General features: G+C 45.1%; 1 protein-coding gene across 3 annotated transcripts in view; it reads left to right on the top strand.

Moving 5' to 3' along the window:
• The window catches only part of CEP350 (centrosomal protein 350), a 50,477-nt gene that overhangs the window by 20,495 nt on the left and 2,213 nt on the right, over window positions 1–27,769 (top strand). For 2 of the 3 annotated variants that reach the window (XM_069981157.1, XM_069981158.1), the window contains exons 11-37: window positions 4,627–4,748; window positions 6,701–7,620; window positions 7,703–7,838; window positions 9,249–9,388; window positions 9,509–9,692; window positions 9,786–9,919; window positions 10,008–10,171; window positions 10,376–10,486; window positions 10,913–10,990; window positions 11,264–11,358; window positions 11,453–11,530; window positions 11,613–11,767; window positions 11,865–12,013; window positions 12,107–12,291; window positions 12,901–12,988; window positions 13,074–13,220; window positions 13,390–13,547; window positions 14,807–15,000; window positions 16,007–16,200; window positions 16,548–16,695; window positions 17,457–17,617; window positions 18,566–18,693; window positions 18,783–18,850; window positions 18,955–20,186; window positions 21,496–21,906; window positions 22,304–22,450; window positions 22,542–22,664. In XM_069981157.1, the coding sequence (XP_069837258.1) occupies window positions 4,627–4,748; window positions 6,701–7,620; window positions 7,703–7,838; window positions 9,249–9,388; window positions 9,509–9,692; window positions 9,786–9,919; window positions 10,008–10,171; window positions 10,376–10,486; window positions 10,913–10,990; window positions 11,264–11,358; window positions 11,453–11,530; window positions 11,613–11,767; window positions 11,865–12,013; window positions 12,107–12,291; window positions 12,901–12,988; window positions 13,074–13,220; window positions 13,390–13,547; window positions 14,807–15,000; window positions 16,007–16,200; window positions 16,548–16,695; window positions 17,457–17,617; window positions 18,566–18,693; window positions 18,783–18,850; window positions 18,955–20,186; window positions 21,496–21,906; window positions 22,304–22,450; window positions 22,542–22,664 (5,850 nt within the window). The remainder of the gene's footprint in view (window positions 1–4,626; window positions 4,749–6,700; window positions 7,621–7,702; window positions 7,839–9,248; window positions 9,389–9,508; window positions 9,693–9,785; window positions 9,920–10,007; window positions 10,172–10,375; window positions 10,487–10,912; window positions 10,991–11,263; window positions 11,359–11,452; window positions 11,531–11,612; window positions 11,768–11,864; window positions 12,014–12,106; window positions 12,292–12,900; window positions 12,989–13,073; window positions 13,221–13,389; window positions 13,548–14,806; window positions 15,001–16,006; window positions 16,201–16,547; window positions 16,696–17,456; window positions 17,618–18,565; window positions 18,694–18,782; window positions 18,851–18,954; window positions 20,187–21,495; window positions 21,907–22,303; window positions 22,451–22,541; window positions 22,665–27,769) is intronic. The other variant, XM_069981159.1, reaches the window with a different exon arrangement.

Genomic DNA, 27,769 nt, shown 5'->3' with positions numbered 1-27,769 from the left:
TGCAGCGCGGACCGTGGCATTCACCCTTTTGGCTCTCTCCAGAGCCTGCACTGAGGGATGCTGCTTCCCCCTCCCCCTGCCATGTGTGTGTGTGCGGTCTCCTGATGGAGCTACCACACACACTACCCTTCTATTCCAGCAGCTTGGGACACTTGATGCATCTCTCCTGCCACCTACTGGTGGAAGTGGTTATTACACCATTACATATATGAGAATGGCTTGCATCATGTTTTATTATGGCCAATGTTCCATATAATGTTCCAGCAACCCTTGGTCTGCAGATCCAGCATTTTTGGTGCTGGTTGACACCTCTGTGTCAGATTTTATATATATAAGATTACATTAATACTTATATACAGACACTCTGGTTCCCCTCCAACCACATACGCACAGACATATTCCCCATCACCATACAGTGTTTCTGTGCCCTCAGTGAGATCCTCTGCTACATGGTGTCACGAGAAGTTCATGGAACCAGACACGTTACCCGCTATCCAGGCGGTGTATCTGTGCTCTGAGCAGAACCCTCTGCTACATGGTGTCACGAGAAGTACATGGAACCAGACACGTTACCCGCTATCCAGGCGGTGTATCTGTACTCTGAGAACTCTCTGCTACATGGTGTCACGAGATGTTCATGGAACCAGACACATTACCCGCTATCAGGTGGCGTATCTGTGCTCTGAGAACCCTCTGCTACATGGTGTCACGAGAAGTACATGGAATCAGACACGTTACCCGCTATCCAGGTGGTGTATCTGTGCTCTGAGCAGAACCCTCTGCTACACGGTGTCACGAGCAGGACACGGAACCAGACATGTTACCTGTTTCCAAACAGTGTATCTGTGTTCTGAGCAGAACCCTCTGCTACACAGTGTCACGGTAAGTACACGGAACCAGACACGTTACCTGTTTCCAGACAGTGTATCTGTGCTCTGAGCAGAACCCTCTGCTACACAGTGTCATGGTAAGTACACAGAACCAGACACGTTACCTGTTTCCAGACAGTGTATCTGTGCTCTGAGCAGAACCCTCTGCTACACAGTGTCATGGTAAGTACACAGAACCAGACACGTTACCTGTTTCCAGACAGTGTATCTGTGCTCTGAGCAGAACCCTCAGCTACACAGTATCATGGTAAGTACACGGAACCAGACATGTTACCTGTTTCCAGACAGTGTATCTGTGCCCTGAGCAGAACCCTCTGCTACACAGTGTCACGGTATGTACATGGAACCAGACACGTTACTCGTTGACAAACTATCTCTGAGCAGAACCCTCTGCTACATGGTTTCACAAGCAGGACATGAGACCAGACACATTACCGTTCCTAAGGGGACTACTGTGTTCTTGAGGCAGAATCCTTTGCTAAATGATGTCGCAAGCAGGACATGGAACCAGACACATTACCTATTACTATGCTGTGTTCCTGTGCTCTCACAACAGAACCGTCTGCTACATGGTTTGTTAGACAGGTTATGGGACCAGACTCATCACCCATTGCCAGTCGTTGTTCCGGTGTTACTCAGAGCTTCCAGTCCTGTCACTCACATCACCCATTAGCGGGCGGTGCTTCAGACCTGCCTCTCATCTTCATGACATAGATTCCTTTACTACATGATGTCACAGACATAGAACTGGACATGTTACCCCCTCCCAGGTGGTGGTACAAGGTTATTCAGACCTCTCCCCTCTGCTGCATGATATGGCTCCAACTACATTACCTGTAGTTCGGTGTGCACAGATTGTGGTATTCTGTTACACGATGTAATACACAACCTTCAGGTTTGCTCACTATCCTGGTGATGCTGGGCAGTTCTCGTATCCAGTCCTCATTTACATTGGGACACAGTCCTGTTCTCTTCCCTGCTCCCAGAGCACACACTGTAGGCTTCTGTTTACAGGTCTGACCAGGCACGTTACCTGTTTCCAGTCCAGGTATTTGTATCTCTTGAATGCTGGTCTTCTGTTACTTACTGCTTGCAGCTACTCTGCTCGTGTTACCCTGTATATTACCTTTCATCCTCGTAGGACTTCCATGATCTGTGCCTGTCACTTCAGGGGATCATCATGGGGTAACTTGTTACTACACCATGTTGTCTTCTATATGTTTCCACTAACAAGTCTCATTACCTGCTCTCAGGCAGCGTAACCTTGTTGTATTCCTCTTGGGCTGTATCCTTTCTAAAGCCCAAGCATCCTGCTACGTGTCCCACTACACGAGGTACAGAACCCCTCGCTTTACCTGCCCCTGGACTGTTGGACTCTCATACTCTGGTCCTCTGAGTGGCCGGCAGCATACAGATCCGGTCACTATTTCATCCTGGTACTGTCAGGGTAGTTCTTCTGTCCTTTGTCTGGGCATAACTACCATGTTCTGGCATTTGTCTCGCTGGCTGTTCCCCAGTAGTATGGCTTGAATTGCTTAGGCCGTCCCCTCTTTGATCTGGATGAAGTGAGGCCTCTCTGCTCCTCAGGTAAAACAGTAAAGGGTTTCTTCTACCCCTGGTGTATGTAGGACATCAATTGCCTACATGTCTATCACAGTGCTACTTTAGGACTTCTCCTTCTGCATCTGCCTATGGCCAACATGGCAAGTATTTAGTCTTCTCTCTTAGGCAGCTGCAGTGTCACAGGGTGAGGATTTCATGTTTACTGCCTGCACTGTTTCTCTACCATCCTAAGCATAGGTGTATGGTCTCTTCGTGGTCTAGCTTTTCCAGGTGTCCTTGCTTGGCCATATGGACTATGAAGCATTGCTCTCAGTTCAGGGTTTTGCAGTGCTCCCGCTTACACCATTACTCCTTCTCCCTGGCTTAATGCACTGTTGTGCATGACCCCCCCATCCTGGGTTTGGTTTTTTACCACTCATTCAGAAAATCTTCAAGCAGCCCTTCCCTCCTCCAGGAGGATGGAATATTTAGTATAAGTATCCTCCTGAGGACTGCTATTCCGTAATAGCTTCTTCCGACAGGCAGGTGTGGGTTTCTGACCCTCACTGGCCTCTATGAGCACTCCTGCTTGAATTCCTTGTCCTTGGTCTTGTTGTTGACTGGCCATCCCCCTCCCTTATGTTGTCTCCCATGTGGATTCCTTGAGAACTTAATCCCTTAAGGGTTTCCTCTCCTTGGAAACAGGGTTGTTCACTGGCCCATTCTGGCAGGACTTACATTTGCTGTTCTGCTCTTACCAAGCAACGTCTCTGCTCACCCTTTGAGGCGTTGGTTTCTGGATCTAGTTTACATATGGACTCTAGTCTATGTATTACCTGTTGTGCCCATTGTCCTGTGACAACTCCCATGCCCATCAGCCTTACCTTGACCTCCCTTGACAGTTTTCTTCTGGGACTCCAGGCTCTCGAGTACCTCTAGGCTTCCTTGGAGCGGAGTGTTTTATATGATCAACCTCCTTTCTAAGGCTCTAACAGCCCATGGAGTTGTTTTTTCCCCGGCTTACCGGCTTTCCTCTGCTCCTCTTTTCTGCCGGGCACTGCGGGGTACCAGGTACTACTGTACTCCTTCCAGGACAACTTACTCAAGATTCTGATCTTGTTTTTCCTTCCTTCCCTGGACTGCATTATGCTTGGACAGCTTGATTCTTCTTATTAACATGTGTTTCTCAGATGGGATAACTCATGTCATAGGCCATGGCTTCTCTTGTGCTCAAGTTTTGTCTTCTCAGTGAAGACTGTACTCCTAGGCCCATGGAGCTTCCAGCCTGGCCATTCTTCCCAGCTCCATAGTCAAGGACGCAGCTTCTCCTGCATCTCATGTGGCACCTTCTATGAGAGACGCTCAGTCCTCTCTCTCCTTTATTTGACGCCTTAGACCTCTATGTGCCATGAAACATTTTCCAGTCTCTCCCGTCATGGTTGTATTTGCCTTTTATTCTATTCTACCTCAGAGTAAGTCCCTGCCGCCTGTGGTCACCCACTTGGCTGGGCGTCTGCTTTTTTTCCCCACATCTAGCCTACTAGTTCTGTTGGACTCGATGTTACATCATGTTGCTGGCTTCCAGGACGGACACAACCCACTCTGTCTGCCGTGCAGCACGTTGCTCCAGGGACTAGACATTTTTTCCTTTGCTGCGGACCTGTAGGGGTTTTCTCTGATGCATTCAGCATCATCCCTTGCTCTATTCCTAGTTGATGGTTGTGTTGGTGCTATTCTGTGCCTTCTCACCAAGCGCTCTTGTCTAGCGGTTATCTTTCCCACCCCATGGACTGCTTTTGGACGTCCCATGGTATCTGTGTCCCCCAATAAGACGCACGAGAAAAGAGGATTTTTTACTCACCGTAAAATCTCTTTCTCGTAGTCTTCATTGGGGGACACAGCACCCACCCATTTTCTTTTGGGGTTTTTCCTCGGTATGGTAGTTTTCTCCGTTTTTGGTGTTATTCCTACTTTACCTGTTCTTGACTTCTCCTACTGCTCTTGTACAAACTGGTTTAGCTCAGTGCCTGTGGGCGGGTATATCCTGCTCAGGAGGAGTCACTTCCTTTGTTTCTCTTAGTGTCAGCGCCTCCTAGTGGCAGCAGCCTATACCCATGGTATCTGTGTCCCCCAATGAAGACTACGAGAAAGAGATTTTACGGTGAGTAAAAAATCCTCTTTTTTCTTTTTCAAGTCTAAGCCTTTGTATCAGCCGTCTGGTGAATCTGACAAAGAGAACAAGGGCCAGGAAAGACCACCCAGTGCCTCTTCCAGCAGTGACCTCTCTCTCTCTGAGCCTCTACAGCCTCTTCTCAGGTAAGCTCCAGTTTTTGTCTAATCATTACTTTATATAAAACGTTACAGCAGACTGAGTTCTCCTTGTAATGGGCCAGAAGTGGTGTGCGGTTATGCACTTCACTCCTTGTCCTGCTGCGATTTATGAAGTGATGCGGGAAAAGGCAACAGTGAAGTGAGTAAAATTCATAACTCTGCACTTCTCCTGGCTCATTTTAGAAAAAGGTCCCCAACAACATGTTTCCCATGCCCATTTAAATTCAGTCACTAATCATACCCACCTCTGTGTTTGTACTGATTTTCTGTTAGGGCCCGACTCAGGCCATCTGATTACCATTCAATATATTCTTCTCAGTCTTCTTTTAACCCCTTCAGGACCAGGCTAATTTTCGTTTTTACGTTTCGTTTTTTCCTCCTTGTGCTTAAAAGGCCATGGCCACTTGAATTTTTACACCTGCAGACCCACATGAGCCCTTATTTTTTGCGTCACTAATTGTACTTTGCAATGACAGGCTGAATGTTTGCATAAAATATGCTGCGAAATCAGAAAAAAATTATATGCGCGGTGAACTTGAAAAAAAAAAAAACACAATTCTTTTTCTTTGGGGGGGGGGGTTCGTTTTTACGCCGTGTGTCCTATGGAAAAACTGTTATATATGTTCCTCAAGTTGTTACAATTACAACGATATGTAACATGTATAACTTTTATTGTATCTGGTGGCCTGTAATAAATTCAAACCATTGTTAACAAATATATGTTCCTTTAAATCGCTCCATTCCCAGGCTTATAGCGCTTTTATCCTTTGGTCTATGGGGCTGTGTGAGGTGTCATTTTGTGTGTTCTTTCTGTCGGTACCTTGACTGCGCATATGCGACTTTTTGAACGCTTTTTATTACAATTTTTATGGATTTGATGCGACCAAAATTGCGCAATTTTGCACTTTGGGATTTTTTGGCGCTTGCGCCGTTTACCGTACGAGATCAGGAATGTGATTAATAGTTTGGGCGATTACGCACGCGGCGATAGCAAACATGTTTGTTTATTTATTGTTATTTATAAAATGGGAAAAGGGCGGTAATTCAAACTTTTATAAGGGGAGGGGGCTTTTTATTAATAATGACTAGAGATGAGCGAATCGGGTGCGAGTCGATCCGAACCCAAACTTTCAGCATTTGATTAGCGGTGGCTGCTGAACTTGGATAAAGCTTTAAGGTTGTCTGGAAAACATGGATACAGCCAATGACTATATCCATGTTTTCCACATAGCCTTAGGGCTTTATCCAAGTTCAGCAGCCACCGCTAATCAAATGCCGAAAGTTTGGGTTCAGATGGACTCGAGCATGCTCGAGGTTCGCTCATATCTAATAATGACACTTTATTTTTAACTTTTACACTTATACTAGAAGCCCCCATGGAGGACTTCTAGTATAAGTGCACTAATCTCTCATTCAGATCTATGCTGCATAGATATGCAGCATAGTTCGATGAGATCGGCACTCGTTTGCTTCCGGCTGCTGCAGCCTGAAGCAACCGAATGCCGAGCCGGGATCAGCGCCATTACGGCGCAGACCCCGGCCGGCATCAGTCACGGAGATTGCTCCTCTGTGACAACGTCACGGGGGAGCGATCTTCCCACTAGACACCATGGAAGAGCTGCTCTGAAGTCTTCAGATGCAGCTGTCCACTTTCAGAACCGTGCCCGCTAATAGCCGCGGCACCCGAGCACCCCCACCCGCTCGAGGACGTACAGTTACGTCCTCGAGCGGGAAAGGGTTAAACCCCTTTACAGCCCTAAGATTTTTTTATGTAAATTACAAATCTATATAACGGACAAGTACGCCATTTCTGTTACTCTAAGCAACATAGCATTGACGTTCCAGAAATGGAATAGCTTGGGGCATTGCATTTGTTTACTTTATTTTATGTGCCAGCTATCTGCTTCCACTTTATAGCATTTCTTCTATCATTTCAGGAGTGACCTTGTGGAGGCGTACTGTCCAGACAAGCTGACAGCAAAGGGCTCATTACCTCAATCTCAGTTTCTTGCTCTTCCTAAAGACTTAGAATCCCTGCTGAACCCAAGGAAAAATACAGCGAATATGTTTCCAGCGTCTCAGAAGACGAACGTAACTCTTAAGACATCCACTGATTTTAAGAGCAATTTGGATCGGATAGAGTCGCTGAAGGCGACGGCCATGTCTTTATCTTCTAGAATTGAAAATGAAGCTAAAAAGTTGGCTGGCACTTCTCTAACCTTACCTCTAGCTTGGTCCTCTGAACCCGAGCCAAAGCCGTCAGTAAAAATAGCATGGCGAAAACCAGACAGTCCTCCAGAAAGAGAGAGCAGAGTGGATGCGTTCTCCAATAGGATTCAGAAGATGCTCAGTACGTGTTCGAGTCATTTCTCTCAGGAAGACCTTCCCGGGACGAGCCATCTATACCGGAAACTTCCTGAAGAACTGACTGCTCACTCTTCGTCTTTCTTTGAGAGATATGATGACAAAGAAGACAAAAAACAATCTTCACAAAAGCTTGAACAAGGTATAATAGCCTCGGGGTCACAGAAGAAGGCTAGCCCTACCCCTAATTCCAGCACTAGCTCCATCAGCGAAGGGCCCATATTGAGTGAAGACAGCTTCTCTGAAGGAGAAGGGCAGCCTAGACATGCATCACATCCTCACCCAGCAGAAACACTTACAAAACCAGACTACTGTGTCAAGGATTACAGATCATTGGCTCCATTTGCTGAATTCCAAAGGGAAGCCGATAAATATCCACCACTGGCTTCCAGTGCAAGACCCGATTTCCAAGGCCCCTGGGAAGAGCTGACTAAAGGAAGTCCTCACAGCGTCATCAATATCTTTACTAGGACATTCCAGCAACATGGAAAAGGTGAGACTGCTAGTGCATGGGTCATAGACTGGGTATCCAATACCGTACAAAGCAGGTTTATTGAAATATATGTCTCTTCTAGCTCTCAAAGGATATGAAGGATATGAACCAGATTTGTCAGCCGGCAGTCCTCAGAACAGTCTCTCCTATGCTGATGACTTTATTTCGTCCCATGTTAGCGAGTCAGCTACAGATTCTCGGAAGGAGGCTCATCACAGGTTATTATGGCTCATTGTTACATTATGCAGATTGTCTTGAAGCTTTATCATGCATTGCTAATGTGGTTTATTACTGTGTAAATGAGATGTTTTGGAAAATTTATGTTTAAAGGGAACCTGTCACCCCCCGTGCCGGGGTGACAGGCTCCCGACTCCGTTAGAGCCCCCTATACTCACCTATTCCCGCCGGGTCCCGCTTCTGGAGATGGTCGGGTCACGGAGATCTCAGCCGCTGCAGCCCGACGCGCGCGCTGAGAGATGAGTCCAATGCTCATAGAGAATGACGGAGCGCTGGACTCTCCTATCATTCTCTGAGTGTTGGACTCATCTGAGGAGCGCACCCGGCGGGATCACGTGAGTATAGGGGGCTCTAACGGGGGGTCAGGAGCCTGTCACCGGGGGTAACAGGTCCTCGTTAAAGTGATCTGGTCTGAACATTGATACAGTATATCGTCTCTGTCACCTTAATATGTCCCAGAGACATGTCAAATGTTTTGACCTGTTGTGGTTCTGTGTTCCTTGGCCAAGCACTTCACTCCATAGATTATTGCAGTCTCTGTCCACTTATGGGTGATGTGTTCATTATTAAGGAGCATGTCTCCTGCAACTGGACAGAGTTCCCAGCTATGCCTAGGAGTGAAGCACACAAGTGAGTGCTTCTCCCAGCTCTTTCTAATTGGTGGGGGTTTGAACACTAAAGACCCTATTCCACTGAACTATTATCAGCCATATTCGGCCGATATCTGCCGTTACAGGCGATAATCGTCCCGTGGAATAGAAGACAACAATAAGCCGACATCGTTTATCGTTGCTGCCGTTCAACCATGTTGAAAGTCAAACGGCTGTGATAGCAGCGATCTGCTGCTGTCTTCCTGGAATAGGAGCAGCAGCAGACCAACACTATCCTCTATGGGCTGCCTGGACAATCTAGCTATCACCCGGGCAGCCCCTCTGTCACTCACCTGCACGCTGCAGCCGCCTGCAATAGCTGCAGCAGCTAACGGGGAACGAGGGGCACACAATTGCTGACAACGCTTGTTTGCTCCTCACAGTCGGCCTGTGGAATAGGGGCTTTAGATCCTGACAGATCAAAACTTTTAACTTGTTTCAGTAACAAGTCAAAGGTTGTTTTTTTTTAATTGACAGGAACACTTTCTTTTTGAGCTTTGCCTTTTTCTGGATAAGCTTTGGTTTGTAACTATAAAATGTTGTTATAAATGTTTAGCCTTTAGAATATGGCTGCCACAGTATACCACAGAGAGGTAAATCAACATGTTTTTTTTCTCCTATTCGGTGCACATGTGTAACTTCTGAAAGATGTTAGGAAATGAGACTCCTTTACCAACTTTCCCCAGGAGGCATAAGATTTGTGTGATCTACAGTCTTGCTTTGTTTTTCCCCATCCTACAGTGAGGATACCAGTGCCTCCAGCGCCAAAGAAGAACTACCTCTTATGAAACCTAGAAGTGACGCATCCCCCCACTCCTCACACCCTTCCTCTGCTGCTTCGTCTCCATTATCGGCTTCATCACAGAGGGGCAGCACAAAACGTAAGATGTAACTTTGGGCTTCTGTGGTGTCCTGTGAAAGTGAAGGGGCAGACCTACCACGGTGCAGGAACTTGTATTCTTGGGAAGGCTCTAACTTATCTTCTCCGTTTTGTGGTGTAGGAAAGGTTTGGCAGAATAATAGCTCCCCACTCTCTGTGAAAGTAGAGCAAAACTCGTCTGGATCTGAGAACAAAAGCCAAGGGAGCAAACAGACCTCTCCAGTCTTGTCTGCTAGCAAAGATCGATCAGCAGGTTCAGACTCTGATAGCACAATGGGCGATGTTTCTTCTCGGTCTGTCACAAGGTGAGACGCTCATAGTACTTGACTAATGTAATCTTACTATGATGTTGTATTTTGTATATTTAAACTGCTTCCCCTTCCACTTGTGTGTTTCAGCCTCATGTCCGATACTGGAAAAGATATAAGGAGTCAGCCGTCCAGCTTTAACGATGTAGGGGGACAAGTGCCAGCACCATCTGCACACCAAATGGGATCACAGGCACCGGCTTCAGTAACAGAGACTGGACAAGGTACGTGGATTATTTATTTTTGTAATATGTTATGGTCAGATCAAAGGCTGAACCCAATACACAATGAATGTAATTGTGTGTATTACAGATGCTAAGCGGTTCTCCCCTGCTGGGTTACACCAACGTCTGTCTGCTGAACTGACCTATCTTAGTGCCATGGAAGAATCTGTTCGGCAGCTGTGTGATGTGGAGCGTGTCCGTGGAATTTCATTGGCGCAGCAGGAATCTGTTTCCCTTGCACAGATACTGAAGGTATACTAATGTTGGTGCCATGTTAAGGGCACATTATACTATGGAACGGTGGTCACCAATCTAAACTACAACCCCAAGGGTACCCCAGCAGCGTTGGGGTTTTATGACACAGGTTGGAGTTTTTGTTTCTTTTTGTTAAACATGATTCCAAGTTCCATGACATTTTTCTTCTTGTGTGTAAGTTTTGTTGCATTGTATTTATAGGCTCAACAACAACGTCATGAGCAAAATCTGGCCGCACTGAGACAGCAGGCTGAGCAGGAAGCACAAGCGAGTATGAGACAGCTGGAGGAAGCTCAACAGATGGCAGCTAAGGTAAGATGAGGAGTTACAGGTGACTGTGTGTGGCAGCGGATTATAATAGGTCGGTTTTGGGCGGTAGCCCGGGGCCCTGAGCTCCTATGGGGCCTATGGCCATCCAAAAAGACTTAAACTTTTAGTGGTGTATTGTCCTTGGCTACAGTTCTGCCATGATTTGCAACAAAATTTCTGCTTTTTTACCACAATTTTGCACATATTACGGCATCATGACATCACCTATCCTGTGCTATGAACACCAGGCTAGTGCTGCCATAGTTAGTGGGGTTGGGGGGCCCAGGCTTGGTGAATACCCCGGGGCCTATAAAATTAATCCGCCCCTGACTGTGTAAGACATGATCTGTAGCAGTATCACTAGTACACTGTAGATGTTACCATGCACTGACTGATTCCATGTTGTTGGTTTTTGTTGTTTTTACTTAGACACAGGCAGAAATGCTTCAACGTTTCCAAAAGACCATAGAGTCTTGTGCCTCCCAGAATGGGAACAGATTACATGAGGTAAGCAGCATCCAGCACAGTTTAGTCTAGTTTTTACTCTATCCAAAGCACCTAGGCCCAAATTTGTGTAAAATAGAAACTGGTGTAAACTGCAGAAGTGTAACACAGCGGTATAATGCTAGTGATATACTGTTTGGGTATATGATAACATGTCTGGTTTAGTACATCTTCTTTCTAGAATATAACACTCGGTATGTAACAGTTTGGAGTAACGTGTCTGGCATTTAGGAAACAGTGTACCAAAATGATCATTACATCATATTGTCTCATTAGGAGCCAGACCGCGGTTACTTGTCTCCAACCAGCTCAGATAATGCAGTGACATCTCCCTCCGACCAGCAAAAACGTCAGCGGTCCCATGGAACCAGGTATTTTAAAATTTTTGTTTTCTTTTCCCCATAAATACAATAGCTGACAGCAGTTTTGGGATTTCTTTGTCACACAAGTGTTTTTTCTGTGCAGGAAAAAAGGCTCTCGTTCGGCATCTCCATCTTCTCTACCTCCCAGCAGCGTCTCCAGCTTCAAAGAGCGATCACACAGGTATGGTGTGCTGAATATAGCTTTATGGAAAAGTTGTCTTTGTTAACCCTCCATTAAGCTCTTCCCTTTTGATGTTTTGCAGCAGCAGCAGTAGTGAGCAGGACAGTCAGCCAGCGTCTTCTATCAAAGAAGAGACAACAAGTCACAGGACCTTGGAGGAGAGCATCTCCGAGGAGCTGCCAACTCCAGAACGGAGCACAACAAAGGGGGATACCAGCTTGTCCATTGCCGAGAAAGGTTTGTATAGTTGATCAGAATGGATGATTAGAGTTTGGGAATTATCAAGTTTTTTGGATGATCAGGTTTGTGACCAGTATTTTTCTCTCTCACTAAGGTGCAAGTTCTGCAGAACCTAGAAATGAAGAGGGCATTGAGGAATTATCATTCCGCTCCCTGCTCCCCTCCGAATCCCACCGGAGAGGTAGTTTAGAGAGACAGAGGAGCCGTCGACATGAATCTGATGAAGAAAGTACTCCTGAAAAGGTGATGCTCACCGACTACTGAATGATCCAAATAATTGAATCATTTGCACTTTTTTTCCTCTTACCTTTTAATATTGGTATATCTTTTACATAGGAGATGAGTGGACCTTTTTCCAGTGGACAGGACAGTTTCTGGAAGTTCACCATGGAGATGGTTCGCCAGTACATGCAGGAAGGAGAGATGCGCTCTGCCCACCAAGCTGCTCTTCTTCGTCTGCGTCAGAAAGCCCTAAAAGACAAGACAAAAGCAGAGCTTGCATGGCTGGAGCACCAAAAGAGGTAGAAATAAGCAATCATGATGTATCAGGAGAAATAGTTCTTATGTATTAGGGTTATAACTTTAAAGGAGAAGTCCCACCAGCTATAAAATCTGCAGGCAGGCAGGGGTGGATGTGAAAATAAGCAAGTTAACTCACCTGTCCCCCCGTGCCTTGTAGCGCCACCGTCAGGTCCCGTTCCCTACAACCGGGGTCCTGTAGCTGTGCTAGCTGCAATGCTACGACCCCTGCTGAGTTGCCCGCTCAGCCAAACAGTGGGATGGGACTGGGACACTGCCTCAGTCACTGACTGGCTGAATGGGCAGTCACTCAGCCATGCCATGACGTTACTGCTGCAGGAGCCGGGTAAGTGACGTACCAGGTTTCCTTCAGAAGATGACGTCCGGCAGCGGCGCTACAAGGCACTGGGGATAGGTGAGTTAACTTGCTTGTTACTTTAACGCCCACCCCGCCTGCCTGCAGATTTCAAAGTTGGCGGGAGTTCTCGTTTAAATATTCTGCCTGTATACTTACTTTCCATACTAAGATTCTCAGCCTTGTTTTACTTTACAACCATGCAGTAACCTGAAATGCTTATATGTAAGACCTGACTGTTTTATTTGCCCTGCAGACGTCTCCGTGATAAAGGGGAGGATGATAAAATGCCCCCATTGAGAAAACGGCAGCGTGGTCTTTTGCTGAGACTGCAGCAGGAACAGGTATGTTCGCTACTTACTAGAAGAACACTGTAATTGTTGATTTGGCCGTTTTAATATGTGATTTAATATTTCAAATGTTCTTCAGGCGGAGATCAAACGTCTACAGGAAGCAAATAAAGCAGCTCGTAGAGAAAGGCAGCTTATCCTGAAACAGCAGGAGGAGATTCAGCGGATCCAGAACAGCACCCTGAGGCTCCAGGAGAAACTCAAGTCGGCAGAAAGTGGACAGCTGGTGAGTTTTCTGCTAGCTGTTTTTAATGTCCTTACACACGACTCCTGTATACCCTGTGAATCCTTATATAGCCCATCCATTGTGCTTGCTGGTATGTTTTGGAAAATCAGATAAATTAAAAGTGTATTGAGTTTTTTGTGATCAAATGTTGCATGTTAATGTTAAACAGGAGCAACCAAGCGAGGGGGACATTCAGCCTAGTGCAGTATCCAGCCATGATCCTTCCGAAGCCGAGAGCCGCAGTCCGTCCCCAGTGTCAGTCTCTGGTAGTGAGACAAGCAGCATCATGCAGAAACTGCGCAAAATGCATAGCCACATGGACGCCAAGTAAGTATAATTTCTATTTTTTACACCTAGTATATCAGTCAGTATAAACGTGGTGATTCATTATGTGCAAATACATGAAGTAGGATTTGCTCCGGGTATGTGCTTTGCTATGCAGCTACAATTTTTAGTTATGTCCCATTCATGTTCTTGTTGTAGTCTACAGCTTTATGTTGTATTCATCAGTGTTCACCTCTGTATGACACACCTCTGCTGTACTTTCCCCCTCAATTGTCCTGGGTCTCTTGTACATTTCTTATGAGTACCATTTCATTATGAAAATGTTCCTGATGTAGTTGTAAGTCACTCACTATCACCATTCTTCTTCAAGGAAATCTGCCGGCTGTATGTCATGCTCAAAGCTGCAGACACGAGATTAAAAAAAAAAAAATTATACCGGTCTCTAAGGTGATGGCTGTTTGCAGAGTTATAAAATCATGTTTTCCTTGCAAGCTCAAGTGCCATAGATGTGGTGCTGAGTGCAGCATGCACCCCTACTTCCTTCTCCACCAATACCTGACCTGTATTATTAATGTAAAAAAGCTCATTGCTGGAAGCCATGCCCTGTATATAAGTCATGTATTCTGCAGCTTAGTACAACCTCTGTGACACTTGAGCTTGAAGGTAAAACATGATTTTATAACTTTTCTAACAGCCATAGGCTAAGAGAAATGTGGAAGTAAAGGACGTGTCTGCATTTCTGAGTATAGAGCTGACAGTCTTTCCAAAAATGTAGCAATATCCGTAGCCAATAGGTTAAAAAAAATGTTTCCAATTCCCTTGACTCTCTCAATTGCACCCTGCTTGACATCCTCCAGGATCCCTACTGTGGTCCTCCTGCGGCTTTTTGGCTGTTCCACTCTGTTACTGTCTCACTCTTTCGTCTCCTTGGTAAACTCTCGCTCCTTTTCTTGTAGAGACATCTGCCCTGTTCACTGCTTCTTCTCTGTCTTTACGCCCCAGCACTGGGCCTCTCTCAGTGTGTGCTTTCCCAAACTTCACCCCAAATTCCAGCTCTATATCTGCCGCCATCTGCTCAGGTAACGGCACTCCCTCTGCTCTCTGCACCATGTGAGGGGGGAGGGCAGTGCTATCACGAAGATGAATCCTGGGGGCATGACAGTGTGCTGTTGGGTGGGGCTAGTGAAAGCAGCGCATGCAGTGTTGTGCCCTCCCTCCTCTGCTTGCTGTGCCCTCATCCTTCCCGCTCCTGGGTGGTTGTCTTGTAATGAGGTTAAGGTCTAATTCATGTGTGTCCTTAGATTCTTGACAAAGCGGGAACAGCAGCTGGTGCAGAGAAGGTTGCATGCGCAGGAACTTCTGGAGTGGAAAAGGAGGTTGGATGCTGAAGAACTTGAAATTCGGCAAATTGAAAAGCAAGCTCTAGCCGCCTGGGATAACCAAAGGGTAAAGACCAAGGGCCAAAGTACTGAGGATCCACAAGCTGCTGCAGAAGGTGAGGACTAAGGAACATTTTCACCACATTATATTTGTAGCCATTCACATATGGTTTATGATGTGTTTTCCTTCTAAGCTTAAAGCTGCACTATCGGCAGGTTCGGGCCAGAGAACCTGCTGATATGAGCCAACCGCTCTTGCCCTTAGGATTCCTGGGCTGTACTTGTTATGGCTGTGGGGTCCGGTATAGTTGCTAATTAGTGGGTTTGGAGCAATTGGGGCGTTCCCCATGCTCCCAGAGCACCCGCTCATCCCGCCTAGCCTGCCTCCTCCCGGGCCTGCCCGCTATGCATTTTCATGTATGCATAGTTAGGCTGCTTGTTACAGGCTGCTCCAAGCACATGGGCCGTAACAAGCGGCCTAACTATGCACATATGAATATGCATAGTGGGTGGGCCGGGAGGGGGCAGGCTAGGCGGGACGAGTGGGTGCTCGGACGCATGGGGAACGCCCCAAATGTTCCAAACCCACTAATTAGCATATTGGGAATTAGGAGAAAACGCAACTATACTGGACCCCACAACCATAACAAGTACAGCCTGGGAATCCTGGGGTAAAGAGCAGCTGGCTCATATCAGCAGGTTCACTGACCCTAACCTGCTGATAGTGCCGCTTTGTGTCATAAAGTTGATGCTGAGCTGCAGCATGCATGCCTCCTCTTTCCCATCCCCACATGCCCTGCATGATTGATATGCAGGGTTTAGCTTCCAGCCGTGTACATCAGTTATGTGGGACAGGGGAGGGAGAAGGCATGCATACTGCAGCTCAGCAAAACCTCTGTGACACTTGAGCTTAGAGGGAAAACATGATGACCAGTAAGGAAACCAGGAGTGAATGAGGGAAGTAAAGCTGTTTATGTTCCCCTCAGAAACATATTAATAGACATTGTATTCCCGAAGCCATCTAACATTACAACAGCGCATATTTTTCTTTTTTACTGTAAGAAGAATGGCATGCTAAATACTAAATACAAAACTTCATTAATAATTTTCTTAATTTCTTAGACAAGAGAAACAGGGAAGGCTCCTCTGCACCACCAAGTCCTACTATCCAGACCAGAACCTCCTTGAGTCCTCCTCCAGAATATTTGTTCTCTGAGGGCAATGAGCAATCTACCATTGCTGAACAGATTCATGAGCAGAGTGGGGAACAATGTAGCATCTCTGAAGAGCTGGCCATCTCTGGACCCAGCAAGATGGTAAATACTTTTATGAACTTGGTCTGTCCACGTAAGTCTCTCCTACTCCTATGTGGTTGTGGCTATACTGATCAGGTTGCTCAACACCCAGCATCTGCCTGCATTGTTTTAGTATGGGTTTTGGATGGTATTGGTTGGAAGTATCCCTAGGGAGTCCTGGAAAACATGGATACAGCATGTGACTTTATCCACATTTTCCAGACAGCCTTACAGCTGCATCCAACTTCCTACATCGGTAATCAAATACCGAGAATCGGGGTAAGGACGAACCTTAACGTACATGAAACTCTCATCTCTTATTACAAGGTAAATTTTATAAAAGGAAAAACCTGTATGTATTTTTCCAGTCTCCTCCAAGAAGCAGCAGATCGCCAGCAGAGTTTGAATCCAGCAAGGAAAGTGTAAAGACTGGGCGACAGAAAATTCACATCACCCTCAGACCTCACCAGCTGTCTCATACCTGGTCTGAAGAATCATTGTCCATGACACATTCAGGTAAATGGCTGTTATCACTTGTATAGATGAGATAGAAGCAGCAGTTAGTTGTGAGAGCTACAAATATATTAAAGCGTTCCTGTCACCTTAAAAAAAACTTTTGACATTTCCCAGAGACGTGTCACATGTTTTGATTGGTCGGGGGCTGAGTGTTCAGACTGCGACCAATTGCTTGAATAAACGAGTAGAGAAACTTGTGGCTGAGTGGGTTTTTATTCCTCCCTGATCTCTATGAAACCAAAATGTTCCCATAGACTTGTAACATGCTGCAGAGCCAGGAAAAACACTTGGCACACACTTCTCTAAGCTCTATCTAACAAGCAGTCAAACCCTGACCAATCAAAACTTTTCATATGTCTCTATGACATATTTAAAGTTTGTTATATGAGATATTGATGTTGGACTGTTATATTTAGTCATTCGTCTCTGTTCAGTCCCCTGATCTTTTCTCTTCTTTTTGCCTGCTAAGACAAGTGCTTGGGAGCAAGACCTGCTAGCTCAGCCAATCGCTGGCAGCATCAGTCTCCTGTCTCAGCCAATGATTGGCTGAGCAGGCAGATCCTGCCCCTGAATGCTCATCTCAGAAGCAAAAAGAGAAGAAAAAAGATCGGGACTGGACGTAGCTACACGGGAGCTGCATTGAAAGCTCAGCTAGTTATAAATAAAATCAAGTGTGGATATATGCATATAAATGATAAATATATTGTATATGTGTGTGTATATTTGACATACATTACAATGTTTGCGCCTCACTTTTGCAGAGGCCACTTCTGATCAAAGTGACATTGAAGGCCGCATACGTGCACTGAAGGAAGAGCTTAAAAAACGTAAGTCAGTTGTGGAAAACCTAAAAAGAGAGCAAAGGAGAAGACAAAAAGAACGATTGCGAGCACAGGAGGCGATATTACTTCAGCAGCTTCAGGTAATAAGCAGTTCTGTAGATTGTCACATCGCAAATAAGATTTTTTTTTTCCATTTGTTGTCTACAAGAGTAATTTTGAATTCTAGTCATGACAACTAAAAAGCAAAGTAAAACTATAATAAATCAAAATGTGGGGGGGAAATTATTTTGATTTTAATGTATTATTTAATGTTACAAAGTTTTAAGTTAAGTTCTGTATTTTAAAAAACCCTAAGTAGTGAGCATGACTGTTTTTGCACCATTACCCCTTGGACTATTTCTAAAGAGATATATGAAGGTCTTTTCTGATGCATAAATATTGGTGCCAGTTGTGTGTATATATGAGGACATGACTGTATTTGTGCTTCTCCATAACCACACTGCATCTTATGTCTTTAGACATGGGCGCATAATGTCAGTGTATCTCATCACACATTGTCATTTGCGCTAAAGAGATTTTAAAGAGTTATTCCTCTCGGGTAAAGTTCAGGTTTAATCATTCCCCCTTCTATACTTGTTATTATCTTTTCAGTCTCCTTCTTCCAGTTCTCAGCCTACTGCTTTCTGCAGAAGACACAGAAAACTATGTGTTAGCTGTTGTCTCTGTCTCTGTTCTGAACCCCGTCCTCTCCCTCCCTTCCGAGACAGCTCAAGTAAACAGTGTCCCTGGCTGGCTGGCTGTCTCTGCTCTCTGTAATGCCAGGAGAGTTCATCACAGCACATCACCAGCAGCTTGACCTCAGGCACCACAGAGTGCAGAGACATCTGGCCAGGGACACAGTTTTAGTGACTCCAGCAGAAAGCAGCAGGTTTAGAACTGGAGAAAGACGACTTAAAAGGTAATAGCAAGTATGGAAGAAATTTTTAGTCCCCAGGAGGGGGGATAATTCAAGTTATATTTTACCTTGGAGTGGAATACCCCTTTAACTGTTACATGTTTTAATACTCCTCTTTTGCAACCGTTTGCAGTCATATGATGAGTACATCCAGAAGACACAAGCAGAACTGAGTGGTGAACAAGGCACAGTCTCCAGTGTCAAAAGTGTGCCCAAATCAGCCAAGGAGGTGGCCCCTATACGATCTGACTTTTTCCAGAGGTAAACAGTGATCATTGTCATTGTTACTTATATCTGTCCGGTCTATTTGTGTTCATTGTCCATTGATGCAACATATTCATTTCTTGTAGAACTGACAGCACAACATCCTACAAGGGTGAAAGTGAGCACGTAACGGAGATCAGCTCCCGGTCCAATGGTAAGAAGCGTTCAATGGATGGTTTCATATATACTGTCATACTCTTTCTTTCTGATGGTGGTTTTTTTGTTTGTTTTTTTTAAACAAAGTTTTTTTTTCTCTAGCAGAAAGCACAAGCCCTGAGAAATCGCTGGCCAGTGAAAAGGAGACAGTGTCTGAGAGTATCCATGAAAAGTCTGCACATACACCTGTCCCTTTCTCAGCCAAGGACGATTCCCCCAGTGCCGGACCTCCTTCTCCCACAATAAAGGAGCCCCTATTGTCTGCACATGATAGCCCAGTTTCCAGTATTCAATCGGAGATCCCTGAAGACATGCTGGACACACAGAGCAATAGATCCGTCTCACCACTTCCAGCCCTGGACCTTAAACTCGGGAGTGAGACCCCAGAGGAAAATGTTTCCCCTCACAGAGATCATTCTTACTCTGAAGATTTTGAGACCTCCACAGCCTTTAAGCCTTCAGTGTCGGAAACTCCACGGGAGGAATTAGATTCATACGCTACTACACCAGGGAGGGATATATCCGGCGAAGGGTTTTATGATCAAGAGGAGTTTAAAGCATCAAGTCCTAATTTTCAACTGATCACAGAATCGCGTGAAATCCAGCCCTCCAGTGACCTCAGCGATCCACTAGCAGAATTTCAGCTAGGAGATAGAGTCTTGGTGAGCGGTGTGCAGCCTGGAACCCTTCGGTTTAAAGGGGAGACGTTATTTGCCGATGGCGTGTGGGCTGGGGTGGAGCTTGACAAGGCAGAGGGTAACAATGATGGCTCACTTGGAGGGAATCGCTATTTTGTTTGTTCACCGCTACATGGAATATTTGCACCCCCTCAGAAGATTGCATTGCTGTCACTGGAGGAACACATCTCTTCACTTGAAGTTGGAAATGACGTGGAAAGCTCTTTTGAACCCAAGGGACAAGTTGATGACATAACCCCCTTAGCTGATGACATTAAATCACAAGGCCCAGCAAAGACCTCCTTAAAAAGCACTGAGTCTAGTGAGTCCGATTCACACCGGACGTTGATAGAGCAGGAGCCGCAGGTGGCTGTTTCCACAGACATCTCTATTCCTGATGAGGAGAGGACGCCTCTGCTGGAGCTGACGGAAAAGTACAGCGAGGCCAGAATAGCTGAGCGAGCACCAGAAGTAAGCACACTGTCAGATAGTCTTCTACAAGCCTGCCTAAAGGATACTGTTTCTTACCTCCAAAGTATACGCAAACAAAGGGCACAGAAGATTCAGCAAAGCAATGAGGAACTGCACAGCATTGACATTAGTGACCTGCACAAAGAGGAGAAAAAGAGCCCAAAACTGGATGAACACCAAAAGCTGGTGAGTATAGGCTAAGGAGGTTAATGGGAGCCTAAGGTAATGGAGATCTGGGGAGTTAATAATGCAGCTGGCTAAACGTAGGTTGGGAACGTACACTTTTAAAGGGGTATTCCGCTAAAACATAAATTTTCATATGTTGCAGTCCACTGTAAAACGAATTTCCTTCCATACTGGTTATCTATTCAGTCTCCTTCCCCCAGTTCTAAGCTGCTGATTTCTACTGAAGACACAAAAAACTGTGTGTGAGCTTTTCTTAGTCTCCCCCCCCCCCCCCCCCCCCCTTCCGAGATGGCAGATGTCCCTGGCAGGCTTTATCTGCCAGGGACATCTGCCTTTGTAGCTTCTTTGTAATGTGGGGGGATTAATCTGAATTCGAGTTTCTGATGAACTTGCTGTGTTTAATCCTTCAGGCGTTAGTGTTGCTACAAAGTTTTACATCAGCCGTCTTAGAAGAAAGGAGGAGGGGGAGACGGAGAGAAAAGCTCACACACAGCTTTTTGTGTCTTTAGCAGAACTAGGGAAAGGAGGCTGAATAACCAGTATGGAATGAATTGTTAGTCTCATCATGGGCAGCAACATCACATGTTAAAAACCTGTGTAAAAGTGCCAGCGGTAAGCTGATGAAAGGGCAAACATTTGCTCACTGGCTGATTGAATCTTTTGTGCAGCCGTAAAAGCCATTGTTATTGGCTGCATATCTAACTTTTTTAAACAGGGGATGTACGCCCAATAACAATGTATTTAAATGGCCGCATGATTAATCTTGCCTTGTAAGGGCTGCGCAAACGCTGCCACTCTTTTGTGGATGCACATTGGGCTGTGTAAAAGGGCCCTTATTCAAGATGGTGAAACACAATGGTTAAAAAAAATATATATACCTTAAAATATCTTCTCTTCTATAGCCTCTGAAGTTTGCTGTGGGTTCTCTGCTTTCTCTCTTTTCTTGTATGAATCAGATAGCCAGTTCTACTGAAATCTGCTGTTTCAGCTAATACATGTGTAATCTGTGAGGCCAGGTTAAAGGGGTTATCCAGACACAGAAGAGACACAGCTACATTAATGCAATAACAGCGCCTACCCTGTCTTTAGGTTGTGTGTGGTATTACAATTCACCTCCATTCACTTCAATGGAACTGAACTGTAAAACCACATGTTAATTGAGGACAGAAGAGACGCTGTTCCTGGAAGAAAGCAGCCATGTTTTTTCTTGACGACCGCTTTAACAAAGTTTGACATGGCAAAGCTTTTAGTAGTAAAGCTTTTAGTTATTCCCTGTACTACTAATGTTTCTTTATTTAATTCTAAATAGGATTCTTTACATGAGGCATTTGGTGAAAAGGAAGTAACAGAGTTTGAGCCAAGCCGTAACATCCTTTCCATCCTTGGGGAGGAACCAGATTGGTTTGATGAGGATTTTGGACTGAGCAGCCGTAAAAATCAACAGCTTGAACTGGAACGTGCTCTCTCCTCTGATCCTGTGTTAGATCCAAAAACGTTAATACCTCGCCATGAACCAGCGCCAAAGTCTGTTCAACCAGTGTCCCCACCAGAGCCCATCTTTGCTGTTCCTCACACTGTGCCAGAGGTGGAGCAGCTGGTGGAGGTAGCAGTGGATAAGCTATGGGAATGGAAGCAGCTGAATGGGGACCTTCAGGAGATCCGAAACTGTTTCACCCAGAACATGGAGGAGCAGAGCCCAGCATACTGTGCCTATAAAGAAGTATGTCATCCCAGTCACTTTAAAGTGTCACTGTCATTTAAAAAAAAAAACTTTTGACATGTCATAGAGACATGTCAAAATTTTAATGGGTCCGAGTTTTCAGACCTTTACCGATCAGGAGAAGACCATGTTAAGCATGATTCTCTCCCTACTCTGTGTCACACGATGATTTGGGCTACTTATTTAGATCTATGGAGCCATACTCTTTCACTGACACAGAGCATGGTCTTCTCTCAGCTCGTTCTCACAATCGGTACGGTTCCGAACACTCATACGTGGACTGAGCAAAACTTTTGACATCTCTCTGACATCCTATGACACCTTAAGGTCATCTCCAGCAAGTTTATAGTGTTTATTGTTTAGATTTTTGCTATTGTTATTTTTTCATTCTTTGCAGATGTTGTTTGACCTGACTTTATATATAGTAGAAGAGATATGTTCTCCAGACCCTCGAGGGTCTCAGCCCCTGTGGAAGAAACCGGTTCGGATGACTCCATCTTATTCCCGCCGAGTAAAAGATCCCAATGACATGAAGGAAGTGAAGGTAATATCCTGCACGTGGAAGGTGATGTCTCATTATGTTTTACACCATTTTCTTGTCCGCAATACAAGCTGAGTGTTTCTTTTCCTTTTAGTCTTTTCTCATAAGTGAAGTTCTCCATCTCCTGAGCCTGAGGAAAGAGCATAATCAGAAAACAGACTGGCAGAGGATGATGAAGTTCGGAAGGAAAAAGCGAGACAGAGTGGATCATATATTGGTAAAGTACTAACTATCAATTTATGTACAGTTGCAACCCTTGGCAGGACAGGGTCTGGCTGACAGTGGCATCCCATCCGGCTATCAGTGGAATGGGACACCTGTGGGCAGGCTTGGCTTTGTTGTTCCACAGCTTTGTCATGGATTGTCAACGGTTTTGGCACAGTCCCCACAGGTGTCCTCTGTCTCTATGTTGGGCTGCAGCCGGTCTTTTGTGCCCGGAGTAACAACGATGTATAGCTTAAATAAATGATTGCTGCGTGTGTTGGCATTCCGCCAAGATAGCACATTTTGCCCTGAAAACCCCTTTAAGATAGCAGGATATTTTCATACTCTTATTGAAGATTAAAGGTACTCACAGTCCCTTGTACAGCTCTCCTCCAGGGGTGCACAGGCTGCTTTGTCAGTTGGTTGCCGACTAAAGTGACACTGTCACCCCCTTTCTGTATGAGGACTTCTCTACACAGCTGTAAAGCCTAAATTCTGCAGTTTTCATCCTTTACTTTATAATAGATTTCTTGGTGCTTGGTCCAGTAAAAAATGCTTTTTATCATTGGTGGATTGTGCCACCTGAGCAGGGCTTCAAGGGCGCTGCGCCACTTAGCCCCGCTTATATCGACTCTGTAGGCCCTGCCCCTCCGTGACTTCATCACCATCTGGGGCCTAGACCTCTAGGCAGGCCCATACCTGTGGCCACTGAGGGGGGTGGGGCCTAAACGATGATGTCACTGAGGGGAGGGGCCTACAGAGCCGATGTTGGTGGGTCTTCATGGCGCTTCCCCCAATGAAGCTCCGCCCGGGTGGCACAATCCACCAACGATAAAAAGCATTTTTTTTCACTGGACCAAGCACCAAGAAATCTATTAAACAGTAATCTATGAAAACGGCAGAATTTAGGCTTTAAAGCTGTGCAGAGAAGTCCTCATGCAGAAAAGCGGTGACAGTGTCACTTTAAGTTACTTGTAGTTCCTCTGTTCTTCTACAGTTCCCTGCTGTAGGGTTAAGTTCCTTTGTAGCCTCGCTAGCCGAAGTTAACAAATCCTGAACTATACTGCTGAATGCAGACTACCAACCAGACTCCTCCCTCAAGGAGACGTGATTGGCGGCTAAGCAGGGACTTTTGCCTTCTAGAACTTTCTTGACCCTATGTGGGTGTACTGTATATGACCCTGACATTTTCTCTGCAATTACATATTTTCACCAGTACATGTCACCAAAGTACATGAAACACATGAGAGAGTGCTATTTATATAGGCAAATACAGATAGAAAGTGTGCGTTCAAGTTCTTTTCACCATTGCATTTGTGATCAGTAGGAGAGTAATTGTACCAGTTCTTGAAGTGGGATATAGCCAGGAGACATGCACCACATCTTACTTCCCTCCCCAGCTCACCGCTCAGACTCATTGCAGGAGACGGCCCCTCATATATAACCGAGCCCGTCTCCAGCAGTGAGATAGATTGAGCACCAAGAGAGTGAAGCAAGCTGCCGTGCTCTTTAACCAGCTGTATCTGATGATCAGAGGGGGTCTCAAAACTAGCAAGTTGGATCTTTATGTAAGTGGCAGTAACGGAGGGGGGGCATACAATGTAGCAGGGATGGGGAACCTTTGGCCCTCCAGCTGTTGCAAAAGTACAATTCGCATCATGCCTGCACAGCTTTTGGCTGTCCAGGCATGATGGGAATTGTACTTTTGCTACAGCTGGAGGGCCAAAGGTTCCCCATCCCTGCTATATAGCCTATATACATCCTGATAGGGATGTATATCAGGCTTGTGCTACCTTATATGCATACAGTGACACAGGCCTCCATTCAGCATCTATTGTATCATGTAGCAGAAGCATTCTGGGTGCAGTGTACTCACGTAACATGATGGGAACATGACCTCAGTCACAATAACTCTTTAGTGAATATCCTTTTTTTTTTTTACCCGGATGATGATAATTTGTACTGCTCCTTTATGCTTCTATAAAACAAAATGCAGGTGAAGGTGGAGTATGTAATTTAGAAGCAATTACGGCTGTCACCTAATATACACGTTACTCACACTAATAAATGTTGTTCAAAACATGTTGGGTATTATAAAGTGATTACATTAGCATAAGTGAAGATTAAGGGATACAGACACCTCTGAACCCATTTTTTATTGCATTACATAATCTAGGATTTTTTCCGCTAAAACAGACTTGCAGTTGGTTGTCATGAACAATTTCCTATCCTTTGCCTTGTGCCGACTTGTGCTCCCTGACCTCTCATCTACACAGAAATCTAAAGGGCCTATTACACGGGTCGTTAAGAGGAGCAAACGAGTGCTCTTAGCGCTCGTTTGCTCCTCGTTCCCCTCTCGCTATTCAACGCGGCTGCAGCGAGCGGGTGAGTGCGGGAGGGGGCGGCGGGGGGGCTGCCCGGGTGATCGCTGATCGTCCGGGCGATCGCTGATCGTCCGGGCAGCCCATAGGATATAGCATCCTATTCAACGCTGCGACGGCAGCAGATCGCTGCCATGTCAGTCGCTTGTTTTTCAACATGAACGATGTCGGCTGATCGTTGCACTCTATTCCACGGGACGATTATCGTCCGTAGCGGCCGATATCGGCCGAATACGGACGATAATCGTTCCGTGGAATAGGGCCTTTAACAATAGGATTAGCATTCAGGGGAGAGCGGCTACAGAGTGAGCAATCTGAGCAGGGGTCTGACGGATTGAGGACAGAACTGCAGCTGAAATGTTTCAATGAAAAACTGCAAATCCATTTAACTTGAAGTATCTGCAATACAGTAGTAAAAAAAATGGGTTCAAATGTATACATCACCTCTAACCTTATAATGACCAGGCCTAAATTGGGTACTGTCACTTTAAGTAATAGTTTTGATCAGTCAGAGCCAGATTGTAAGGGTCTGTTTACACAGAAAGATTATCTGCCAAAGATTTGAAGCCAAAGCCAGAAATGGATTGGAAAAGAGGAAAAATCTCAGGCTTTCCTTTAAGACCTAATCTATGTTTATAGCCTGTTTCTGGCTTTGGCTTTGTCTGGCTTTGTCAGATAATCTTTCTGTGTAAATTGACCCCAAGACTCGACTAAGGGCATCACTCCCAGCTGGCTGCCTTTTCCATGTTGCTGATGACAAGTCTATGGTGCCCGTCTTCTGCAGCAACTCTACAAGCTGGGAAGAGAAGCACTAGCCTTATACTTCTCTGATCATGTGGGTGTTTGCACCCAGACCCTAACTGATCAAAACTTTTCATGTTTCTCTAGGACAAGTGACGGGCACATTAGTGATCATCTGTTTTTTGTTATGTTTGAACAGCAATTTTTCTTATTTGTCAAAGCATCATGCTAATACATATGGCCCTCAAGAGTCACTCACTGCAGAGACTTTCCCTGGTGTCTGCTCAGGTCCCTGATAAAAGCTGTGACCCGGAGTAGTAAATCCTGGAGCGTGCCAATTCAAGTGTTAAATGGGCCGGATCAGATGCCTCTCTGACCCTGCTCTTGCTCAGAAGGTTACCTAAGATCTGGAGCTGTCAATGAGCATAGGAGCAGACCTGGGCCCACAAACCCCCCTATCTTTTACCATGCTGCTGGTTGAGGACCACACCACATCGCCCATCCTCAATAGGCTACATGCACCTTATCCAACTCTTTATTACGTAACTTACACAACAATAGAGATGTGACCTCACAAACATTTTCCATTGCTGTAGATGAAAGCAGATCTTTCATCAGAATACGCTACCCTTCTAATAAGCTGCCTATAAAAGCAGCTCTAATGAGGTATTATACCAGATGGGAGACGAATCATGGTCTAATGGCTGCTGTAGTTATGGCTCCGCTGTATTCTTTATTAGCGCCTCTTATACATATAGCTTAGTATTTTTTTGTGCTTTTAGGTCTAATAGGGCAGTGAACCTGTTATAATGTGCTGCCATTAAATATACTAGCTTTACCTGGTGACAGATTTGCCTTAAAGTGAATCTGTCAGCTACAATTCAGGTTCCAAACTGGTTCCTTGACCTAACAGCTATTCGTCTCTGCTTCCAGTACATTTTATTCTCCTTAGTCAATAAAGCGTTTTCAAGACCCTGGAGTGATCAGGACTGTAACCCCCAATCCCAAGCTGAACGCTCTCCGGGATAGGAGGGGGAGCAAGTAGATTGCAGCATTTAGGAACTTGGTAACGCCTCTCTGACACTTTGCACTGGAGAATAAAATGGTGTATTAAAGGTACCATGTGTCTCGATGACCTAACGGTTATGTAACAGTGACTGGAAAATAAGCTGCAGATGACAGATTCATATGAAGAGGTCTTGACAGTTTCTCTGGACATGTTTGTTATGGGAAATATTTGCTTTCCCCATGGTATTGCAATGCTGGATAAGATTTTATTTGGACTGTGTGTTGTCAACTTATTCATATCATTCTAGCAGGAATAACAAGGGAATGGCACAACTCTGTTTACTAAAAAAAATCTGATTTGTACGACTCTTCTAATGGGGATTGGTGGATATTTTGTTCCAATATCTTGTGACTGATTTATTAAAATGTAGCGCTGCCATAGTGAATGTATTTAAGTAAAAAGTTGCAAAAAAGCCAAATTGCACAAGCATATTCACCTAGACCAGACGTAGGCCTGCACCTGTTTGTGCAACTTTTTAAAAAGTCGCAAATGATAAATTGGGCGCTAATCCCACATTATGCGAACCCTTTGGTGAATACTCAAAACAGGCAGATTAAAAAAAAGTCAAATCTAAATAATATCCGCCTGTCGAATACTGGTTCATAAATAGAACTTAGACCTAAATGGGTGAAGAATCCAATTGTTCACCTAAAAATAAGGGCAAAGCCCTTAATAAATTTCCCCCTAAATTCTAAGTAAGATTCTATGGGAAATACAAGCATGTAGTCCAACAGACATATCAAGATCATCTTTAGTATTTTGGTCAGTATTTTTTCAAACAAAACCAGGAGTGGGTTAAAAACACAGAAACTTTACATATAATTTTTCTCAGTGGGTTCCCCTCCTGATTTTGGATACAGATACTGACTAAAAAATATGTACGAACATAGGGGGAGATTTATTAAACATGGTGTAAAGTGAAACTGG

The sequence above is a fragment of the Dendropsophus ebraccatus genome, chromosome 8 (assembly GCF_027789765.1).
Source record: "Dendropsophus ebraccatus isolate aDenEbr1 chromosome 8, aDenEbr1.pat, whole genome shotgun sequence".
In the NCBI taxonomy this organism is placed as follows: domain Eukaryota; kingdom Metazoa; phylum Chordata; class Amphibia; order Anura; family Hylidae; genus Dendropsophus; species Dendropsophus ebraccatus.
The sequence above is the reverse complement of the archived record's forward strand: the minus strand, read 5'-3'. Positions and strand labels throughout refer to the sequence as shown.